Source organism: Mustela lutreola, chromosome 7 (assembly GCF_030435805.1).
Source record: "Mustela lutreola isolate mMusLut2 chromosome 7, mMusLut2.pri, whole genome shotgun sequence".
NCBI classification, from domain to species: domain Eukaryota; kingdom Metazoa; phylum Chordata; class Mammalia; order Carnivora; family Mustelidae; genus Mustela; species Mustela lutreola.
The window spans coordinates 44,156,062-44,176,546 of NC_081296.1; the positions used below are offsets into that span (position 1 = coordinate 44,156,062).

The 20,485-nt window shown below is 42.6% G+C and overlaps 1 protein-coding gene across 1 annotated transcript in view; it reads right to left on the minus strand.

Moving 5' to 3' along the window:
- MNS1 (meiosis specific nuclear structural 1) overlaps window positions 1–20,485 on the minus strand; it is an 87,409-nt gene that overhangs the window by 65,112 nt on the left and 1,812 nt on the right. Inside the window, exon 2 of the mRNA XM_059180596.1 lies at window positions 18,170–18,293. Coding sequence (XP_059036579.1) covers window positions 18,170–18,238 — 69 coding nt within the window. The 5' untranslated portion in view covers window positions 18,239–18,293. The remainder of the gene's footprint in view (window positions 1–18,169; window positions 18,294–20,485) is intronic.

Consider the following 20,485-nt stretch of genomic DNA (forward strand, 5'->3'; position numbering starts at 1 on the left):
TAGAATTTTACCTTTCTAGTCAGCCGGACTGGCCACTGCAGATGGCTAAGAAATAATCCCAGACCCTGATGCTTCCTGTGAATGTTTCACAGAATGTTAAATAAGAATGGCATCAACAAACAACAACTTATCTACATATCATTATAACATATGTTAGGAAAAAGTTACAGTATTTCAGAAGCACAGCATGGATACGAAAAACTTTCTCAGTAGTAGAGCCAATTCAGTAGAGACCCTCAGTACATAATTTATTCAACTGTCTTTCGATAGATTCTAAGACGAATGTTAGCAACCAAAAAGTGACATCAACATGAAACCACTAGGTGCAATGGATTCTGTGTGGGGTTGCCCAGACCTGTCTTCAGGTAGTGCTGTCAGTGAGCAGAGCTCAGTGGTAGGGCTGGTCCAGAAGTCGCCCTTGGACAAAGAACCTTCTTCACCCAGGATCAGCTTGCATCCACTGCCTGTTTGAAGGGAGAGTACAAAAGCCTAGCCTCCTCGCTGCAAGGGGAGTTGACTGCAAAGAGCCATTTCAGCTCCTCTGAGGAGCTCCCCAAAGGGTGAGCAGAGGCCTTCATTGAGACTGCACTGAGCTCAGTTTTTTTGGCTACCCAGGCCTACCTCCTTCTCTTCCCAAACTGTTGATCCCAAGCATACCTACTTTCTAATGAATACTCCGCTAGTTTCCATCTCTGAGTTTGCTTCTTAGAGAACCCAAATTTTAGCACTAGGGAAATCCAATTCATTGTTCCTAACATGTTATTAAAAATATAAGTATTATAATCAGGAAACAGGTTTTTAACCAGCATTTAATAACATTTTTTAGGTATTTTTAAATCCCCGGTACAGAACTACTTTCTTATGTCTCTAGGTCAAGCCGGTTGATTTACTAGGCTAGAAAGACAAATCAGATGGGAGAAGAGCGTTAGAGATAGACTACCAAACTGTCAAGTCCCCACACTCAGGAAGTTACACTGGGGATTGAGAATGGAAGTACACAGGGCAGAGAGAAATAAATTAGGAGGTTGCTAGTCCCAACAGAATAACAGAAACAAAATAAGAACAGTAAGTTTCTTGTTAAGGCAGACAGCCATTCAGCTTTCTATATGACCAGTTTCCTCAAAGGGCACGGTCAGAGGCATTATGGCATCATGAAGAAAATTTAGTATGACAATCTTCTGTCTTCCCTTTGTGCTTCGTCCCCTCGGCTCTTGCTCTGGTCTCTCAAAAAAATCTTCTCTCCTGTATCTTTTTAGTCAACAGACACATGCTGAAAGTATTTGATTTTTAGTAGAGAATTGTACAGAAGGTGAAGACCTTTCAATTCAATGAATCTAAATTGCCAAGGGGAGAATTTCAGATACCATGAGTAGAGGAAGAAGGGGAGTTTGGGGGGTGTTGGTGGTAGGGGACAGTCTGCCCAAAGACTAAGCCAGATACTCCCCTAATACACTTGTTAATAGTCTTGAATTCATCATGCCGCATGCTGAGATACTTCATCCGCCTCACAGTGACGATCTGCTAGGACAGTCGGCTTCACTAGCAGTTTGAATTTCCATTCTGGATTTAACAATTCATTCAACACATAATTATTGAGAACCTACCAAGTGCCAGAGAGCCGGCAGACAAACTGGCAACAAAACAGACAAGGTCCCCGCTTTCTACGGGGGGCGGGGGGAGAGCAGAGACATGAACACAAGTAAACATTTCAGCTAATAAGAGAATAAAGCAAGGTTCAGATGGGGACCACGGTGATCTTTTTGCCTGAAGGGACTAGGTCAGTAAAAACCTTTCTGAAGAGGTAAGATGTGAGCACAAGTTGAACGGTCATCATCAAACCATGGGAAGACTTAGGTGAAGAGCATCCTAGCCAAACAGCAAGAATAGTGTGGAGCAGGAGCAGAGCAAATGAAGGGAGCATGAGAAAGAGGGAAGAGTAGCAGGAAGGGAGCTCATCGTGCAGAACTTTGGAGGCCTAAGTCAAGAGCTTGAATTTTGTATTAAATGCCATAGGAAACCACAAGATACCTTTTTCTGGATGAAGGAATAGGATAGGATGTATGTTCTCCAAGATCCCTTCAAGAGCTGTATGAGGAAAAGACTGTAAGGGAGGGGGTTGAGAAAGGTGGAGGAAAGTTGTTGGGTCTAGAATGGATTCTAGAAATAAAACTAGCAGGTCATAGAGGTGGATTCAACGTGGGGTGGGGGGGCTCGTGAATTGGATGTGGGGGTGGGGTTGTGGTGGACCAGACGTCGGGATTGGGGGGTGGTGGGGGGTGGATTGGACACCAGGCTGAGGGTTGGGATGGGGGTGGGGAGGGGTGGGGGATGGATTTGATGGAGGGGGAGGGGAGGGGAGAAAGAAACAAAGGAGTCAAATATAGCTGCCAAGTGGTCTTTGCCAGAACGACAGGACAGATGATACTATCAACTGAGATGGGGGATACTGGGGAGGAATAGATTTGGAAGGGTGGACAAGAGTCAAAATTTCCATTTGCACCTGCTAAATCGGAGATGTCTGCCTCCTAGTGGAGATCTCGAATAGGCAGTTATACATGTGCGTTTATCGTTCAGAGGAGAAGTTGGAGCTAGAAGTATAGGTCAACATAATAAAGATGCTCTTAAAACCCATGCAATGAGGGGTATAGCTAAAGACAGGAAGAGATTTAAGACGAAGCTCCATGGAACACTAATACTTGCCAACAGTGGTTTACAACACTGGAATCATTAGGAGAGCTTTAAATTAATATTGAACCTGGACCCACCATCAAAGATTCTAATTTAATTGGTTTTGTGGGACAGCTTGAGTTGTATCAAGAGATTTTAAAAAGCTTCCCATGGGATGCCTGGGTGGCTCAGTCAGTTAAGCATCTACCTTGGGCTCGCGTCATGATCCCAGGGTTCTGGGATCGAGTCCTGCATCAGACTCCTTGCTTAGCAGGGAGCCTGCTACTCTCCCCGCTTATGCAGTCTCTCGCTCTCTCAGACAACTAAAATCTTTAAAAGAAATTAAAATAAAGAGCTTCCTGAGATTCTAATGTGCAACTAAGACTGAGAACCATTGACTTTAAAACTGAGAAGAGGATTTTAAGCCAGAATGACCAGAATAAACTGAGCCATCAGCAAGACAGGAAGAAAATCCTGTCTTGGATGTGAAAGGAATTTTCCAAGAATGAAATGGTCAGCTGTGTCAAATCCTGATGAGAAGTAGAACGAGAGGGGGGAGACAAGGGCAAGAAGGGTGCAAATGACCCAAACATGATGAAGTTTGAGGAGGAGGGCCTGCCTGGCATGGGTCACAGAGACCGCAGAGTGAGGAAGGAGGGGCAGCGGCTGTCTCCTGAGTCTCCTCTGCCCCAGGACCAGGGCCACCCAAGGTCTGGGCTCAGATCCAGAGTCCAGCTGCCCCTTGTCCAGCAGCTGGGAGATCCAGTGCCCCTCAAGTAACACCATCACAACCACCTACTCATAAAGTCGGCCAACCTTTACCACACACATACATTTAAAACATGTTGAGCACTTTTAGATGTTAGTCGGTGTTGGGCAGTGGGAATATAAAGTCAAACAAGGTACTTCTGTTTTCACAGGATTTTCCATCTATCGAGGAAGGTCACAAGTAAGTACAACAAAATAGTCATCTTGATTCAGCATCCACATCGCCAATCTACTTTCCATTCCCATTTCCACTCACTGGGTTTAGGCCTTGAAAACGTAAGGGTGCTCTAGCCCGTCTCCCCGTGTGCCGCCGCTCCCTTCTTGCCACTCTAGTTTAAAACTTGCTGCCAAATTCCTCTTCCTAAAGCACAAGTATGTTCATGTCATTTGTTGTGTGAGGAAGCATTAATTGAGCCCTTACTAAGTACAAAAAGAAATACAGCCTTGTCTCCTAGAGCACAGGTCCAGTTCTAATTCTAACGGGGTAATCTCAATTCAAAGTGACTTTAGCATTATCCAGTCCATGCAGGAGCCCTCTGTACACACCTACTCAGAAATCGTAAGTACCTGGCTAGATAAAAGCACATCACATACTTCAACACCTTCGAGGATGGAGAATTCACTATTTATTTATTTATTTAATTTATTTGACAGACAGAAATCACAGAGAAGAAGGAGGCTTTCCGCTGAGCAGAGAGCCCAATGCAGGGCTCGATCCCAAGACCCTGCGATCATGACCTGAGCCGAAGGCAGAGGCTTAACCCACTGAACCACCCAGGGGCCCCGAGAATTCACTTTTTAAACAGGAGTTCAATACATGCTCAAGAAGTTAGACATTTTTCTAAGTTCTTCCTTCAGGAGGGCTTCCTGCTTCCTGGTTAGAGGGCAAGCTTCCTGGCTGGCATTCCGGGCTTGCTGTCCGAGGACTCTAAGGCATCCCAGTCAGCTTCTGGAGTTCTTCTTCAGGCTTCCTTCCCCAAATGTGCTTTTACAACACTATACCTTTCACCCAGTCAAATCCTTCAAGATCAGTTTCAAGTGCTACCTTCTCCCTAAAACCATCCTGAATCCCTCAGCTGACATAGCACCTCCCTCACCTGAGATCCCTCAGACTTTTACCTTCCTTATGGTTTCCACTTTTAGGGATGGGGGCATGGGTCGTTTTCCATGCCTCACTGCTAAGGGCAGGAGAGGTGGCCCATCTGGTTGGCACCTTTGTCTCCTCCACATTGCCCAGCATGGGGACACTTGTGGAGTGAATGATGCAGCTGTTCTCTGGGTCTGTTTCCCATTTTTTGAGACGAGGACACCATATTAGCTTTGTTCCTGACTCTAATATGCTTATTCCCCATTTAGAGTATTAGGCACCTATTGCATGCCTCATAGTATAGGTTTCCCATTTCAAAGACACAACTGTATTCACAAAAGTGTGGGTGGACCTAAAGGCTCTGAGGCCAAGTGAAATAAACCAGCAGAGAACAAACACCATGTGATTTCACTCGTAAGTGGAATTGAAGAAACAAAACAAACAAAGGAAAAAAAGAGATTAAAAAAAAAAATCTCTTAAATACAGATAACTGAAGTTGCCAGAAGGGAGGTGGGGGGGGGGGTGGTGAAGGAGATGAAGGGGATTAAAGGTCACTTAGGTTGACGAGCACAGAGTAATGTATACAATGTATACATTGTATACAATGTCTGATCACTCTATTGTACACCTGAAACCAATAGAATGTTAACTATACAGGAATTTAAAAATAAGTTAGAAAAAGACCACGGTGATGGGAGCAGGACAAACAATACATATGAAACAACTACCTTATGAACGGAATACAATAAAATGTCCGTTGTGAGCAACAGAAGATATCTGAGCTCATAGAGGGAGAAGTCTGTGATCAATGGTCACTGTGCGGTGAGGGGTGGTTAAAGGAAGGAACTGGGCTTTGAATCCTCATTGAATAGAGCTGGTAGGTCCCAGGCATTTTAGGGCTGAAACAAAGGTGGAGTCAGAGACACTAGAGGGAGCCAAGGCTTAAATCTGGAGGAAGCTTCCTGACTCAGTCAGCCTTGGTTCATAGATTCTAAAACATTTGCTCAGTAGATGGAGAAGAATACACTTTATCACACATTCCAATGCTTCCATTGAACAGTTTTCAAAACTAAAATTATTTTGTGTCTATTTTCAGTTTTGACGTGTTACACCACTTTAGAAGAGATAAATACGTGTGTTTCATGTCATTTTTGCCAGAGATTATCTCCTGAACCTTAACTCTGAGCTTATCTAAAACAGTTCACAACCCACAAAAAAGTCTGGAAGGTGGTGGTAGAGAAGGGTTCTGCGGAATCACGTTCCAGTGACCTCCCTGCCACCCCCAAATGGCCGGAGCTGGGTTGTCCTGGGACACTGGTTCTCAGAGCTCTGGGCTGTCACATCCTCACAACAGGAGTGTAGAGGTTGTAGCATGTACTGTCCAATACCAGGCCTCTGGGACTTATTACGGCACTGAGGTCTCCTCTCTAGCCTTACATTTGGTCCAAATCCACAAAAAGTCCCAAGCAAGGCTTGTTCTAAAGTACTCAGCGGCATCAGTTCTATCAATGACCACCTGATGGACGGGCGGCTGAGCCAAGGCCCCAATCACCGGCCCTTGACGGGAGGGAGGAGTAGCTGGAAGGCAGGAGAAAGTAAATTGGGCACAGCCCTGCTTTGCTGCCCTACCTCAAATAGAATGAAATTTTCGAAGTCACATAGCTACCAAAGGGTTAGAACTGGACCCTATGTTTTGCCGCATATAAGTGTTTATTTGAACTAAATTTTGGGATCCCGGAACTTAAAATAAGTGAAAAGGCTATTACAGCTCTATAGCAATAGTGAATTAGAATTGGCCACACCTAAAAGAGAAGTAGAACCTCACTTGGAGGTTCTTCTCACAGACCTACCTCTGGGGCCGTTAGACAGAAGTCTAAGGAATCAGAAGGCATGAGGTCCTCACCTGCTGCTGGAGTGTCCAAGGGGCTCCCTTTTCATCCAGAGGCAACTTTCAGAGTTCCTCTTGATGTGGCTTTCACCCAGTTTCCACTTAAGGTGAGGGCAGGAGTCTGAAGCCCCCGGTCTAGAGGGAAGACTGGAGAGGAACCTGTGGGGGTTGGGCTTTTATGCTGAGTTAAGAACAGAGATGAATTATTCAGCCTCTCTGTGTTACCTCGAGTCCATGCTGCTGTCCTGGCATCCGAGGCTTCTCCCCTCTCCCCTGAACTCAAAGGGAATAAGGAAAAAGAAAAAAGGAAGCAAGCACATAGGGAGGGTAGAAAATGCATCTCTTTGACCACAGGACATGGCCAGAAGGCAGAGCTGCATGAGCAGACGCAAGAAAGAGGTTAAAGGGGTTACCCCTTGCATTGGGGGTGGGGTAGGGTAGAGCCCAGTTACAGGCAGGGTAAGGAGAATGAGCAAGAGTATCCTGGCTTGGGCAAAGGATGCGTCTGTACAGGCACGAGGGCAGTGAAGCGTCAGCTGAAGGAAGAATGAGGGGGCGGAGTGGGCAGGGAGCTGGCTGGCAGAGAGAGGCTCAGAAGATTCTTGCCTATGTGGTCCGAGTTTGCTTAGCCTCCTGCAGCTTTTCTCAGGAAGAGCCTGGCTTCCTTCCATGGGAAGTGCCAAGCCCTGATGCAAAGAGAGGTGGACAACCCACCCTTCTGCCTCCAAGGAAACCTTTTAAACCCTGTGAAAACCTTGGGCCAGGCCCGAGGCACGGTGTTCAATATGTAGCACGTGTAGGGGGTGGGGAGCTGGGCCCACAGGAGCGCCTTGGTCTGTTGTGCTGAGGCTAGGACAAGACAAGGTCAGAGCCCCTGCCAGCTGCCAAAGGTTAAGGGAGATTGCAAGCTTCCCTGCCCTTGGGGGAGGCAGGGGATGTGAAACTGAGAAAGGAGACGGAAGAGACAGCCCTCTTCATGAGCAAAGAGCTGAGACAGTCACATCAAGGGATGCTCCTATTTGGGGGATGAAAGTGTCAGCCAGCCCTGGGGGGGGCGGGGGGAGGCGCTCAGCGCGGGTGGTAGCCACCACGACAGTTGTCTCAGCTGACTCCTGCGGGCTGGCTTGGAGGTGAATGTAAAGCTTGGCAAAGGCCAATATACATTCCCACTTGTATACACTTCCCCATTCCTACCCATCAAATCCTTCATTGGGCTCAGGTGCCACCTCCTCCACAAACCCTCCCTTCAGTTCCTCAGCTGACCCATCACCTCTCTCACGTGAGATCCCTCAGGCTCACTGTTGCCTTCTTAATGGGTTCCACTTTTGGTAATTAGGCCACACATCCTCTTTCTCACGCGTCACTGGCAGGTGCACGAGAACTGGGTCCTTCTCTGTCTCCTCCACAGCACCCAGCACGGTGACTCGAAAGTTTCATGAGGCGCTTGTGAAATAAATAAAGCGGCGATTCTCTAGATCTGTTTCCTATGCTGTTACAGGAAGGTTTCTACAAGCTCTTATTTTCTGATTCCCAGGTTAGGTTAAGTATGAGACACCTGCTGCATGTCTGAGTCTATGTCTCTCTCATTTCAAAGAAGCTCACAAATGTGATCTTGTTGTGGCCACACAACATGCAAGGAATAATTGCATTATGAGACTGAATATAATAAAATATTGAACTGTAAATCACAGGAGGAGCTCAGAGGAGGGAGAGACAGACGGCTGTGGTCCAGCGAGAACTCGGAGGGCTAACAGGATGTGTGGTTAGCGGAACTAAGCCTGGAGGATGGTGACTCTGCATGGCTCAGAAGACCAAGCCCTTGCCCCCGAAGTACTGCCTGTGGAGCTCTTCACTCCTGGTTTTCTCACTGAGTGAACTAGAGGAAGACAGGAGCCAGGAGCAGCCCCTGGCAGGACAGGACACCATCTGTCTGGCTGTCCCGTCTTCCGGCTGATCTACAAGCCTTCCAGGAAGAAGTTGGTGTCATTGTTGAAGAGGACCTTGGATTTCTGCTACCCAAACCTTAGGAAAACTGGGGTGTAGGGTGGGTGGGAGTCCTCCTCGACCTTATCTCCCTTCTCAGCTAAGAGAAAGTGAGCTTCCTTGTAACACTTTCTACATAGATCTTTCCCCGATCATCCAGGAGGTAAGTTTCCACCTTCTTCTGGGACTGTCCATCTTTTACCCTTGTCACAATATGTGGGGTATCTTTTACATGGTTCCAGCATCCAAGTATTGGGGAGTGACTGTGGTGCTAGCTGGTTCCTCAGCTCAGGAACCCAAGACCCCTCTACAGCCCCTGCCTGAGATATGAGACTTGCCGTCTCCATAGTCCAGTCTGTGTTTGGTTTATCAGGTAGGAAGGACAGTCCTGGTTCCTCCAGGCATAGCTTGTTGCTTTATCTATCAACATGAGTCAGGGGAGGAACAGAGTTGCCTAGAGACCAGTCTCAGGCCCCAGCATTGCCTTTTCATCTAGATATAACAATTGCTCTGGGACAGCATGGCCTGTGAGTCCAACAAACAGGCACCCACTAATCTGGCGTTGTCATGGCGGCACGCTTCATGTCTTCCCAGAGAGCTTCACTCCGGCTCCCACCACTGCCGCCACTTTCCATCCCTATGTGTATCTGTAGGTCTCTAATGCCTAGCAGAGAGCCTGGCACACAGAAGATGTCCCATAATTGATGCTAAATCCTGAGGGAGATACTTGGCAGATGAGTGACACTAGCTAATGCAGCCTTAAAGGTACGGTTTTACACAATGAAAAAAAAATCGTCACTATCTCATTTTACAATGGTAAATCTGAAACCCCATCTTTCAGAAAACATCATCTCCACCATCACGCCCACGTCAATGATCCTGCTTATCAAATTCTGTTGAGCCAGTGTGGAAGGAACATCGCTCTGTAATCTATTTACCTTAAGGAGCTCAGTCATGTGCTCAGCTCACAGGCCGTTTATCAGGATGAAGGATGCTCTCTGGAGAGAGCAGACAGCAGGACGGGCCGAGCTCAGATGACAGTCTGCCCTATGGAGATTGACTTTAATGAAGCTCAGAATAAACAGGAAGATTAAGAGGGTGCAAAAACCAGTGACACGTTCTGAGTTCACCTCTACGTAGGAAATGAAAGGTTCTCTGTACAGCTGAGGGCTGTCTCTGAGTTATAGATGGGGGCATCTGTTTGGTCACTAATGATCCCGTGCTATCTGGATCAGCTTCTGGGCAAAGGAAGAAAAGTGTTCTCTTAACAGACCCACCCCTGTGCAATTTAAATTTACCCACGGTGCGATAGGATTAAGAGCAAGTAGAAAGACGGAGTTATTAAATGGTTTGAGAAATTATTTAACCGGCAAAAATGTTAGCCTGATAAAGAGGGGTTAAATATTTTTACTATTGCTTTTTTAAAAAAAATACAGTCTCTCCACTTTGTGCCAAGAGACCATGCTAGCTCGGAGGGTTAGGACTCCAAGCTGTGCTCAGTCTAGGGATGACTTCCCGTATAGAAGGGCTAAGTTCTTGGAACAAAACAAAACAAAACCCCTAGTCTTCCTTCTAAAACAGTGCCCTTTCCATAGGCCTTAATGGCATTCTGACATTGTACTCTATATTGTTGCAGTTCCTAATTTCATATATTTTTTTTTCAATAAATAAAAAGCAAAGTTTACAAAGCAGCCGGAGGACACAGTCTAGAATTCACACCCATCTTTTGGAGATGATGTTTTTATTATTTAGAGGATCCAAATGGGGATCTTTTCTTATTTCATTGCCATTTCTTCTTTGAAAACATATGTGTTACTAAGAGTGGGAGCAAATTATTTCTTTTAAATAGCACATTCCTTATTCTTTAATCAAACGGTGAGAACTGGTATGTGTCACAGGTATGGAGTATGTACAATGTAATCTCCCTGATAGTATTGCAACATTTACACCAGTAGATGGCACTCTGATTCAAACTGAAACTCGAACCTTCCAGGGGTCCTGCAGGAACATGTTCTGAGCTCTGTGGAGACAGGGCACTCATCAGCCAGGATGCGCCCAAGTGAAAATGTGTGGCAATACAAAAGTAACTGAAAATCATGTTCGCACGCTTCTTTCGGAAAGTGGACATGTATGTACAAGGTTATAGAGTGATCAGATGCCGGAGTTAGAGGGATTCGTTGAGAACTCCCTTACGGAAGAGCTTCCTTCAGGGAGTAGTGCTCTGAACAGAATGGAAGGGGCAGGAGGCAGCAGGCCGCAGACACACCAGGTGGAAGTGGCCTGGAGTTCGAGAAGTGGTATGGGGACTAGGAGTCAGATTCGGTCTACTGGGAGCAAGTTATCTGATGCAGGCCTAGGGTCAATAGCAAATCTTCACACAATGGGAAGAGAGTGGGGAGACAACTTGGGCAAGGTTGCTGAGACCAAGAGAAACTCTCAGCTTTGCAAAAATAAAACAGGCAAATGAAACATGGCCAAAGTTATGGACGGTATTCCGTTCTCACTTCTGACTGTTTATCACAGTAAATTAGATTCAACTCAGCCAACTGAGCCAACATCTTTAACTTCTGACTTTATGTAAATTAAGAACTTGTGTTTGTATTTTATGTTATGTAATTCTGGAAATGGTGGAACCCGTACTGATCTACATAAATGCTGAGGTTTCCACCTAGATATGGTGAAGACTCCGTGTGTCTCCAGCACTTTCCAAAAGCCATCCTTCAAACTTCAATTTTTTTATTACCTTCATAATTTCCCAATCTTCTGGCTTGTCTCTCTCAGCCAAGTTGCGTGTATCATTTCTGTCTTTTGCCTAAGGTTAGGATAATAGGAAGGTCAGAGTATAAAGAGGGAAATGTATTTATGGTTGGGATTTAGTTTGTATTTATTTTTAGAGCATTTGAGGCAATGGAGGAATCTTAATTGGCATTGTATTTCCTAATGCAAGTTCATAGTTAAAGCAGGAAGGAGATGTTTTAAATAATTCAGCAGAAACTGCACCAAATGAACAGTGCATTAAAATCTCTTTAAGTTCTAAAGTATAGAAAACCATTAATGTGAACTATGTTGCTTAATCTACAAAAAGTGTTTTCCATTCACCATATGTTACCAGGACTATAACAAAAATAGTAATTTATTATGAGGATGAGTCTTTAAAATGCTGCGCCGAGGCCCCGGGTTCTGGAACCACTGGCTGGGTCAGCACTTTGTGGTTTTAAGCAGTGATATGCCTTGGGTAAGAGAAAGAAAATGAGGTTCATTAATTCTTGATGTGCTTTAAACATAGAAACACTGTACTTTTTCTTTTCTTTTCTTTTCTTTTTTTTTTTCCTAGATGGGGAAAACCATCCTTAAACAAATAAGCTAAATGCTCTGATTGGTTAGCTCTCCTCTAGGTTAGCAATAATGTCTCCTTCTCAATGTGAGCAAATGAATGGTCCGGACAAGCTGTCATTGGGACCGGGCTTTGAGGTTTCCACGAGGTCCCTGCCTCACTCACCATTCCAGTCTGTGAAGAGGACTAGGGGAAGTTCAGTGTGCAGTCTGGTGGAAAGGAATAGAGGAAATGGAGCTGTCATGCTGGGGGTCATGACCTAACCCTCGTTAGCCCGCTGCTCTCTCTAGCTCGGCCAGTTGGTCTCCGTCTGGCTGAATTTCTCATGGTGGGCACCATCGCCCAGCTCTCATGCTGGCCTTGGGATCTGAAGATAGTCCTGGGGCCATATTCCTTGATGTGAAAATGCATGTTCTGTACTAGTAAGTTTGTGCGAGTGGAAGGAGGTGTGGAGCTGAATTAAGTGGGGGTGAGTGTGAACGACTAATCTAGAAAGATAGGAGGAAAGAGCATTGTGTGTGGAGGGCCTTGGACACCTAGGACTTGAGTTTTTTAGAAGCACATTTGGGGTGGAGGCCACACACACACTCTTACACTTAGTCCCAGTGGTTTATGACGTGTTTTCCAAAGCAGTTGCCACTTAAATTTTTTATTTCCAACCATAAGCCTGTGAAAAGAGTCTTATGGCCCCTAAAATATTCATGTTATTGCTGCTGCGTGTTCATGCTAGAATTTGAGGGCTTGCTTTCAGCTATACCTTAGCATAAAAGAAATCGTAGTAAAAATAATTGGCATAAAGCCATCAGCTTGTTCATTTGCTCTCTTTCACTGTAAGACAATAAAGGAATTAAATGAGGTCTCATTTGGCTTTACACATTTGCATACTTAAATGTTTGGATGCTTCCCTGCTAAGTAAATTGAGCCTGATCAGGCAAGCTAGTAGTGGGTGAATACCTAGAATTTTCAAATGGATTAATTCTCTCTGACTGCAGATTACTAATGATATTTTTAATTATTATACTATCTCGATGGCATATTGTTGGATGGATGAAGCAGGTTAACAAAACTGTGTGCTATCTGTGAGGAAAAAATTACATATATATTACATATGGTTTTTTTCTTTCCAGATACATGTGATATGGTAGTACACACATAGAGACATATACACATCTAAGAAACCAGGATGTCACTATCTGTGAATACAAATTAAGTCATTTTAACATTTAAATGGCCAAACTACAATGGCCCTGAGCCCCTTTCCTGCTCCATTATCCAGTCTTTTAAAAAGTCCCCTTCCCAAAATATTTCTGAGGGCCCCAGGGGAATTCATGTGCATCAGAAAAATATTAGCCTCAGGCCCAATGACTCCATTAATGGAAGCCGCCATCTACATTTCTGATAAATTTGAAATTTACTCACACACATCAAGAACTACGAGAAAAAAAAAAAGTGCTTCCAATAGAATCACTTATTCCTGCCAACTACATGTTTTGTTCAGAAAGCAGTGGTTTGGAGGTGATAGTAAAGTCTCCTCTCTTCTTTGTGTTTTTCCACCACCCAGGATGTCCCAAAGCAAAGCAGTTTGGTGCCCAAGTGTTGCAATTCCTGAAATGTATTCTCTCTCTCTCTCTCTCTCTCTCTCTCTCTCTCGCTGATGTGTACATACACATATTACCTTTCTCTGGATTATAGGCCATCCACTGGGCCTAAACTGGAGAAATTTTCTTTGATTTGCCTTCCACTGGGAGGAGGCATTCAGCCAAAACTCAGACACTTTCCTCCTTCATTCTCTGCTTCCACTCTTCTTACAACTGTTAATAAGATACATGTCTCTATAAGTGCCTGGGTGGCTCAGTCCTTATTAAGCCTCTTCACCTTGGGTCGTGATCCCAGAGGCCTGGGATTGAGCCCCGCATCAGGCTCTCTGCTCAGTGGGAAGCCTGCTTCCCCCTCTCTCACTCCCCCTGCTTATGTTCCCTTTTTCACTGTGTCTCCCTCTGTCAAACAAATAAATACAAATTTTTTAAAAAATGTATCAGCATAATACAGTCATATTGAATACAGAAGGAAAAAAATTCTCTCCCCCATCAACCAATTTATGCCCAATCCTCCTTACTGACACTCATCCAACTCTGGATTAGGAGATTTTAAATCCATGGCCAACTTTTGTTCGGATTTTTAAAAAATCAAATATAAAGAAGATTTTAAATAACAAAACTAAGAAACTGAATCTATCTACCTATCTATCATGTACCTATGATCTTTAAGAGAGAATATATTACTCAAGCCCATATGAAACATATATATACCAATCAACAATGTAATAGCTATACAGAGGAAGCCACAAGAAATTCTAAAGAATCAAATAATACAATGTTATCTGACTATATGCAAAAAAATTACTATAGAAAGAAATCAGTAATAAGAAAAAAATTTTTTTAATGTACATGTCTGGAAATTGAAAGATGTACCCTTTGGTTGAAAGGGAAATTTAGGGGTGCCTGGCTGGCTCAGTCAGAAAAGTGTGTGACTCTTGATCTTAGGGTCATGAGTTCAAGTCCCACAGTGGGTATAGAGATTACTTAAATAAATAAACTTAAAAGAAAAAAAAAAGGAAACATAATAACAGAGAGAGACAGGCAAACCATAAAACAGACTCTTAACAAAGAGAACAAACTGAGAGTTGCTGGGGAGGGCAGGGGGATGGGCTAAATGAGTGATGGGTATTGAGGAGGGCACTTGACGTGATGAGCACTGGGTGTTATATGTAAGTGATAAATCACTAAATTGTACTGTACTGAAACTAATATTATAATATATGTTGACTAACTAGAATTTAAATAAAAACTTGAAACAAAAAGAACCTTTAAAATTAAATGGTATTAAAAACATACCAGTTAGAATCACTACTTGGAATGAAATTTATAGATTCAATAAGCTTATATTTATCAGAAAACAAAAAAGACTTTAAACTAATGAACTAAGTGCTTACCTCAGCAAGTTGGAAATGAACAACAGAGAAGGCCCAAAGATATATGAAGGAAGGAAATCATAAACATGAGAAATCAATAAAATACTGAACAACAGCAACCCTCCAAAACAGAGAAATTTAGCTAACACAAGACTTGAATTTTTTTAAGATCAATAAAATAGACAAGCTTCAGGCAAGAATGATAAAGAGGAAAAAATGAGAGAGAGAAATTGCAAATAAGCAAAATACAGAAAGAAATTAGAAATTTAAAACTACATACATGCATATATAAACACCAATGTATTTGAAGACCTAGACAAAATGAATAAATGTCTATAAAAGTATACAAATGCCAAAATTGATGCAAGATGAAATCTAAAATGTGAATAGATGAAAACCACTAACTACTCAAATCAGAAAAATAATAAAAGAATTCACCTTTGCATAAAAGGAATAAAAATCTTCCAACCCCAGACAATTGTACAAGTAAATCCACCAAATTCTTAGAAATATTTGATTCCTACCATATGCAAGTTGTTACAGAAAGTAGAAAAAGTGAGAAAGTTACTCAGTTCACTTTATGAAGTCAGTAGAACCTGGATTCCAATCAAAATATAGTAGTAGAAGATAATTACACCCATTTCATATGTGAAAATAGATTTTAAAAATCCTAAAAAAGCAATAGCTAACTGAACCTAGCAGTGTTTTTTTAAAAAATGACATAATAAAACAAGATTCATCCTAGGAATGAAGAATCGTTTTATAATAGAAAATCTGTCATATAAATCACCATATTGATGAACTAAAAAGGAAAAATTACCCAGCTATCTCATGGAAGCCTAAAAAGAATTTGAAACAATTGAACAACTATTTGTAATATAAAAATATAAACTCTCAGATAACTAAGAACAGAGAACTTCTGCAATGTGTTAAAGGCTCTACATTGCCACCTACAGCAAACACCATACTTACAAGAGAAAGTTTAAATGCAGCCATTGTGAGATTAAAAAACAAGGCAAGAAAACAGTTACCACCACTATTGTTCAGTATAATATTGGAAGTCGTGGCCAGTGTAATAACAAAGAAAATAATTAGAAGTAAAACTATTGAAAGGGAAGAGACTTCCTTGTATCGTTATTTGCTGCAGCGTGGTTATCTACATAGAAAACCTTCAGAATCAACAACCTGTCAGAACAAAAGAGCTGGGATTTTCATTATACTAACAATTAAGGAGAAAATATAATTTGCAAAAGAAACAACTTACACTAACAACAACTATATAAAGTGTAAGAGTGAAATAATAAAGTATGCTAAGACTTCTATGGAGAAAATCTAAGGCTTTATACCCCTAAAGGGTATTAAAAAGAATCTGAATAAATGTAGGGATTTTTTATGTTAATGGATGAAATGATTTACTTATTTTAAAATAACAGTTCTCCCCAGATTAATTCATAAATATAAAGGGCCTTCCCTATTAGAAATAAGAGATAGCATAAAGCATTGTGGTAACGCTGCAGAAATAGGCAGAGAACATTGAACAAAATAGAGTCCTCCAAAAGACACTCACTGACGTATGGCTACTTGACAAAAGAAAAAGGTGACATTTCACATCAGTGGGAAGAAATGAATTCTTTAGTAGATAGAGTTGGGGTAATTTTCTTAGTATTTGGAGAAAAACAAACATAGATCTCTCCCTTCCACCATATACAAAAGTGAACTTCAGATCAACAAGTCCTAAATATAAAAGATTAAAATTATACAGCTAAAAGAAGAAAATGTAAAGAGTATCTTTGTCTACTTGGAGGTTGGGGAGAATTTCTTAAACAAGACCTAAAAGGTATATGTCATAAGGTAAGAAAAAAAATCTTGATGGTTTTGACTTTATCAAAATTCTTTCTTTTTTTTTTTTTTTGAAGATTTTATCTATTTATTTGACACAAAGGGAGAGATCACAAATAGGCAGAGAGGCAGGCAGAGAGAGAGAGGGAAGCAGGTTCCCCATGGAACAGAGAGCCCCATGTGGGGCTCCATCCGAGGACCCTGAGATCATGACCTGAACCGGAGGCAGAGGCTTAACCCACTGAGCCACCCAGGTGCCCCCAAATGGAGTATTTCTGTTCAAAGGAGAATACTATGGATAAAATTAACAAGTGACACCCTGGGAAAATATATTTGCAATGATTAAACAAGCCAAGGGATTTATATCTTAATATATAAGGAATACTTATAAAAAAGAAAGAAAACCCAGCAGAAAAATAAAAAAATATAAATGAAAAATTCACATAAAGGGAAATCCAAAGATACCAAATCACTGAAGAAATGTTCAACCACATCAGCAGTCAGAGAGATAGATATTAAAATGAGATGCCATTTGACATACAGAAGTTCAAGAGTCAGAAAATACTGTTTTTGGTGAGGATGAAGGGACATGTACTTTCACGTATTATGAGAGGGAGTATAAACTGACATAGGTGATCTGGAGAGCAATCTGCCAAGTAATTGGTAAACCAAGGATTTATAAAGCTCTCATTCATAAACCCAGTCTTGATTACATATCCTAAAGAAAATCCTACCCAGATCCGTAAGGGGACATATATGAGGATGTTTATTGCTGCACTGTCTTTTCTAGAGAGCAGTAAACCTCGAATTGTTCAACTTTAGGGGAAAGGATCAGAAAATGTGAGTAGATTCTATGGGATATTATACAGGAGTAGGAAGCTATAAATGAAGTATACGTAGAACCACAAGATAGATCATAAAAGAGTGTTGAATGAAAAAAAGTTACATCACAATACCCTTTGTGTGAATTAACACATCCACATACAAAAGAGCACAACATAAGTTATCAGCATACATAAATATCCGAGACATCTGCCAGATGCATCAGAGTGGATGGTCTTCTGTGGGGAGGAAGGAATGGGTGTGTGGGGATCGAGGTTGAAGGGGGAAAATAAAATAAAATAAAAATATAATGAAATAAACAAGAGGCTGTGCATAGACCCATGTCAGTAGCAAGAGTGCTGTGAACCAGAAGTGTGATTAACTCAGCCCTTGGCACCTGAGGAGAGCAGGGTCCTAAAAAGGAAGAAAGGGAGATTTCTTCCTTTCTCAGGCACTGACCGTCCCTGAGACAAATCTCCATTGTTTCATAGCTAAACGGTATCAGGAATTCCTCAACCACCCCATAACTTATAAAGTAAAACCCAAGGTCCTTAGCAACACATTCAGCTCTTTTCACATCTGACCCCTGCCGCCTTCAATCTCTTTGAACCTTTCTACCCATTTGTCCCCCTAAGAAGGCACTAGACTCTTTCATTGTCTTTGCACCTGCTACTGCCACCGCGTGGGTGTTTTCTTCCCCAATTATCTAGTCACAAGCTCCTCCTCATTCAACTTGGCCCCCTCTATGAACACCTTCCTTGACATTTTGTCCTGCTCTTCCCCCGTATATACAACTGTCAGGGTACTCACCACCTGGCATTGCAATTTCTTGTCCACTTCTCTCTCTCCTGGATTAAATTGCAAGCTGCTTGAGGACATGACTGTTTCTTATTTCGGCACCCAAACATGCCTTGAATATACAGTCTTCTTATAACTGTTAATTGAATAAATGAAAGCATGCTCAGTCATCAGAATCTGTAAAGATTTTTAGTAAGTATCCATCTTTGTGTCCAGAGAAGCTCTTATTCAAGAGGTGTTGGGAAAACACCAATGTGTCAAGTTGTGGAGACTGGAGAGGTGAGAGAGGATGGACTGTGAAGCTAAAGATGTAAGGAATTCTGAGTTATGTCAGTGATGCTGCCACTGCCTCCCTCTTCTTGTAGGACTCATCTCTACCACTATCAACAGCCATGGGCCCTGGGTAGGGACCTGGGCTTCCTTGCATCTCTGACCTGTTGATTCTCCCTTACTAGATCACTGTTGTGATTCCCATCAGCCTTTTTTTTCACCAATGTGACAAGACATATGGACTTAAGACGTAGAGCAAAACCAAGAGCATGACTAAGCTGTTTGAAGAATTGCGAGGTGGATGCAAGCTGGCTTGTGCACTGGGCATGTGGAAGCTGTGGCCGCCCTCACTTCTCATCTCATACCTCATCCAAGACAGGTGGGTTCAGGGAAGTCACCATTTTGGAAGAGGTTCACAGATTTTCTTAAGAACCAGTCCTAATGTCAGTTCCTCAACCCTTGTTGAGTTCCAGCCTAGAATTCTGATTCACTATGTATTTTACAGGTTTGTGGGAAAGATTAACTTGGACGATATTTACAAAGCTTCTGTCCAGTTCCTGGTGCACAGTGAGTACTTGGCAAGTTACTCTGTTCCCAGCCGTTGCTCATGAGAAAAATAAATTAACTAATGGAAAAAATTATTCGAAGCCCCAAGTGCATTATAGATTCTGATCATATTTTTTCACATGCTCACCACTTTCCTTCAGTCTTGCAACTCTATCTTCATCAAACTTAATCTTGATATTCTAATATGCATGTTTTGAGCTGGCTCATTGCTTAGATTAAGCAGGTATGACTCCAGGGACTCTGGTCTCTTAGCGCAGTTTCCAGTTCATAATGATTTCCCCAAATATCCTGCTTTCAAGACTGATGTTCTCTCCATTAGAATCAGTCAAGTCCCAGGCTACTCACACCCTTGTTCTAGACTTTAAAGACAGTGGCTTGCGAAGTCGACATATTGATACCTATTATGAGGGCACCACATTAGCAAAACCATCACCCAGGCCAGGGATCTAGAAGTACATCCTAATGAGGATCAAGGGAATGGCCGACAGGAAGGGGAGGTTAGAGCAGGATTCCCCAGGTCAAACACAGAGAGACAGGAGAGGACATAGGGTAGTAGAAGAAATGCCGAATGGGCATAGGATGGTACCAGAGAGGCGCTATCCATTTCTTAAATTGATTTCCACAGTTCTTCCATTCTTATTATGAAATTCCTGCCTGGGCAAGATTTGTGGGTATAGGGATGCCTGGGTGGCTCAGTGGGTTAAAGCCTCTGCCTTCGGCTCAGGTCATGATCCCAGGGTTCTGGGATCGAGCCCCACATCAGGCTCTCTGCTCAGTAAGGAGCCTGCTTCCTCCCCTCTCTCTCTCTCTCTCTCTGCCTGCCTCTCTGCCAGCTTGTGATCTCTACTTGTCAAATAAATAAATAATAAATAAAATCTTAAAAAAGAAAAAAAGAGAGTATAGTTTTTTTCTTCTCTTTGGTCTACCTGCTCATTTGCATAGACAAAGTATCTCCCCAAAGACATATTTTCACCTCTTTGCATGAGTTTTCAGGAAACTCGCCCTTCTCCCCACCTCCACTACCCCCAGTAAGTTCTCCAGGTAAAGTTAAACTGCTTGGGCCAAAGGTCGGTCACATTATATTTACATAAGCACAGGGACTATCAAGAACACCAGGAAACGCTGCGCAGATGTCTGCAGCTACACTTTGATAGGTCCAGCAGCGGGGGCCATTTGAACTCTTTCACGGGACGTAAAAAACTAAAATCCATAAAACATTCTTCAGGCAATAACAGTGAGTTCGTCCACAGAGAATAGAAATCAGTGGAGTAAGACTCAGCATTAGTGAGCGTCCTACTGAATCTAATTATTTTCTGGAGTGAATTTGTTGTGGGGAATGTAACAATGGGCGCTGACTTTCAAATAGTTCTGAACTTATTTAATGTTTGACCTCATTTAAAAAAATTTTTTTTTTAAGATTTTATCTATTTCTTTGACAGAGAGAGTGAGGACCACAAGCAGGGGGAGTGGGAGGCAGAGGGAGAAGCAGAC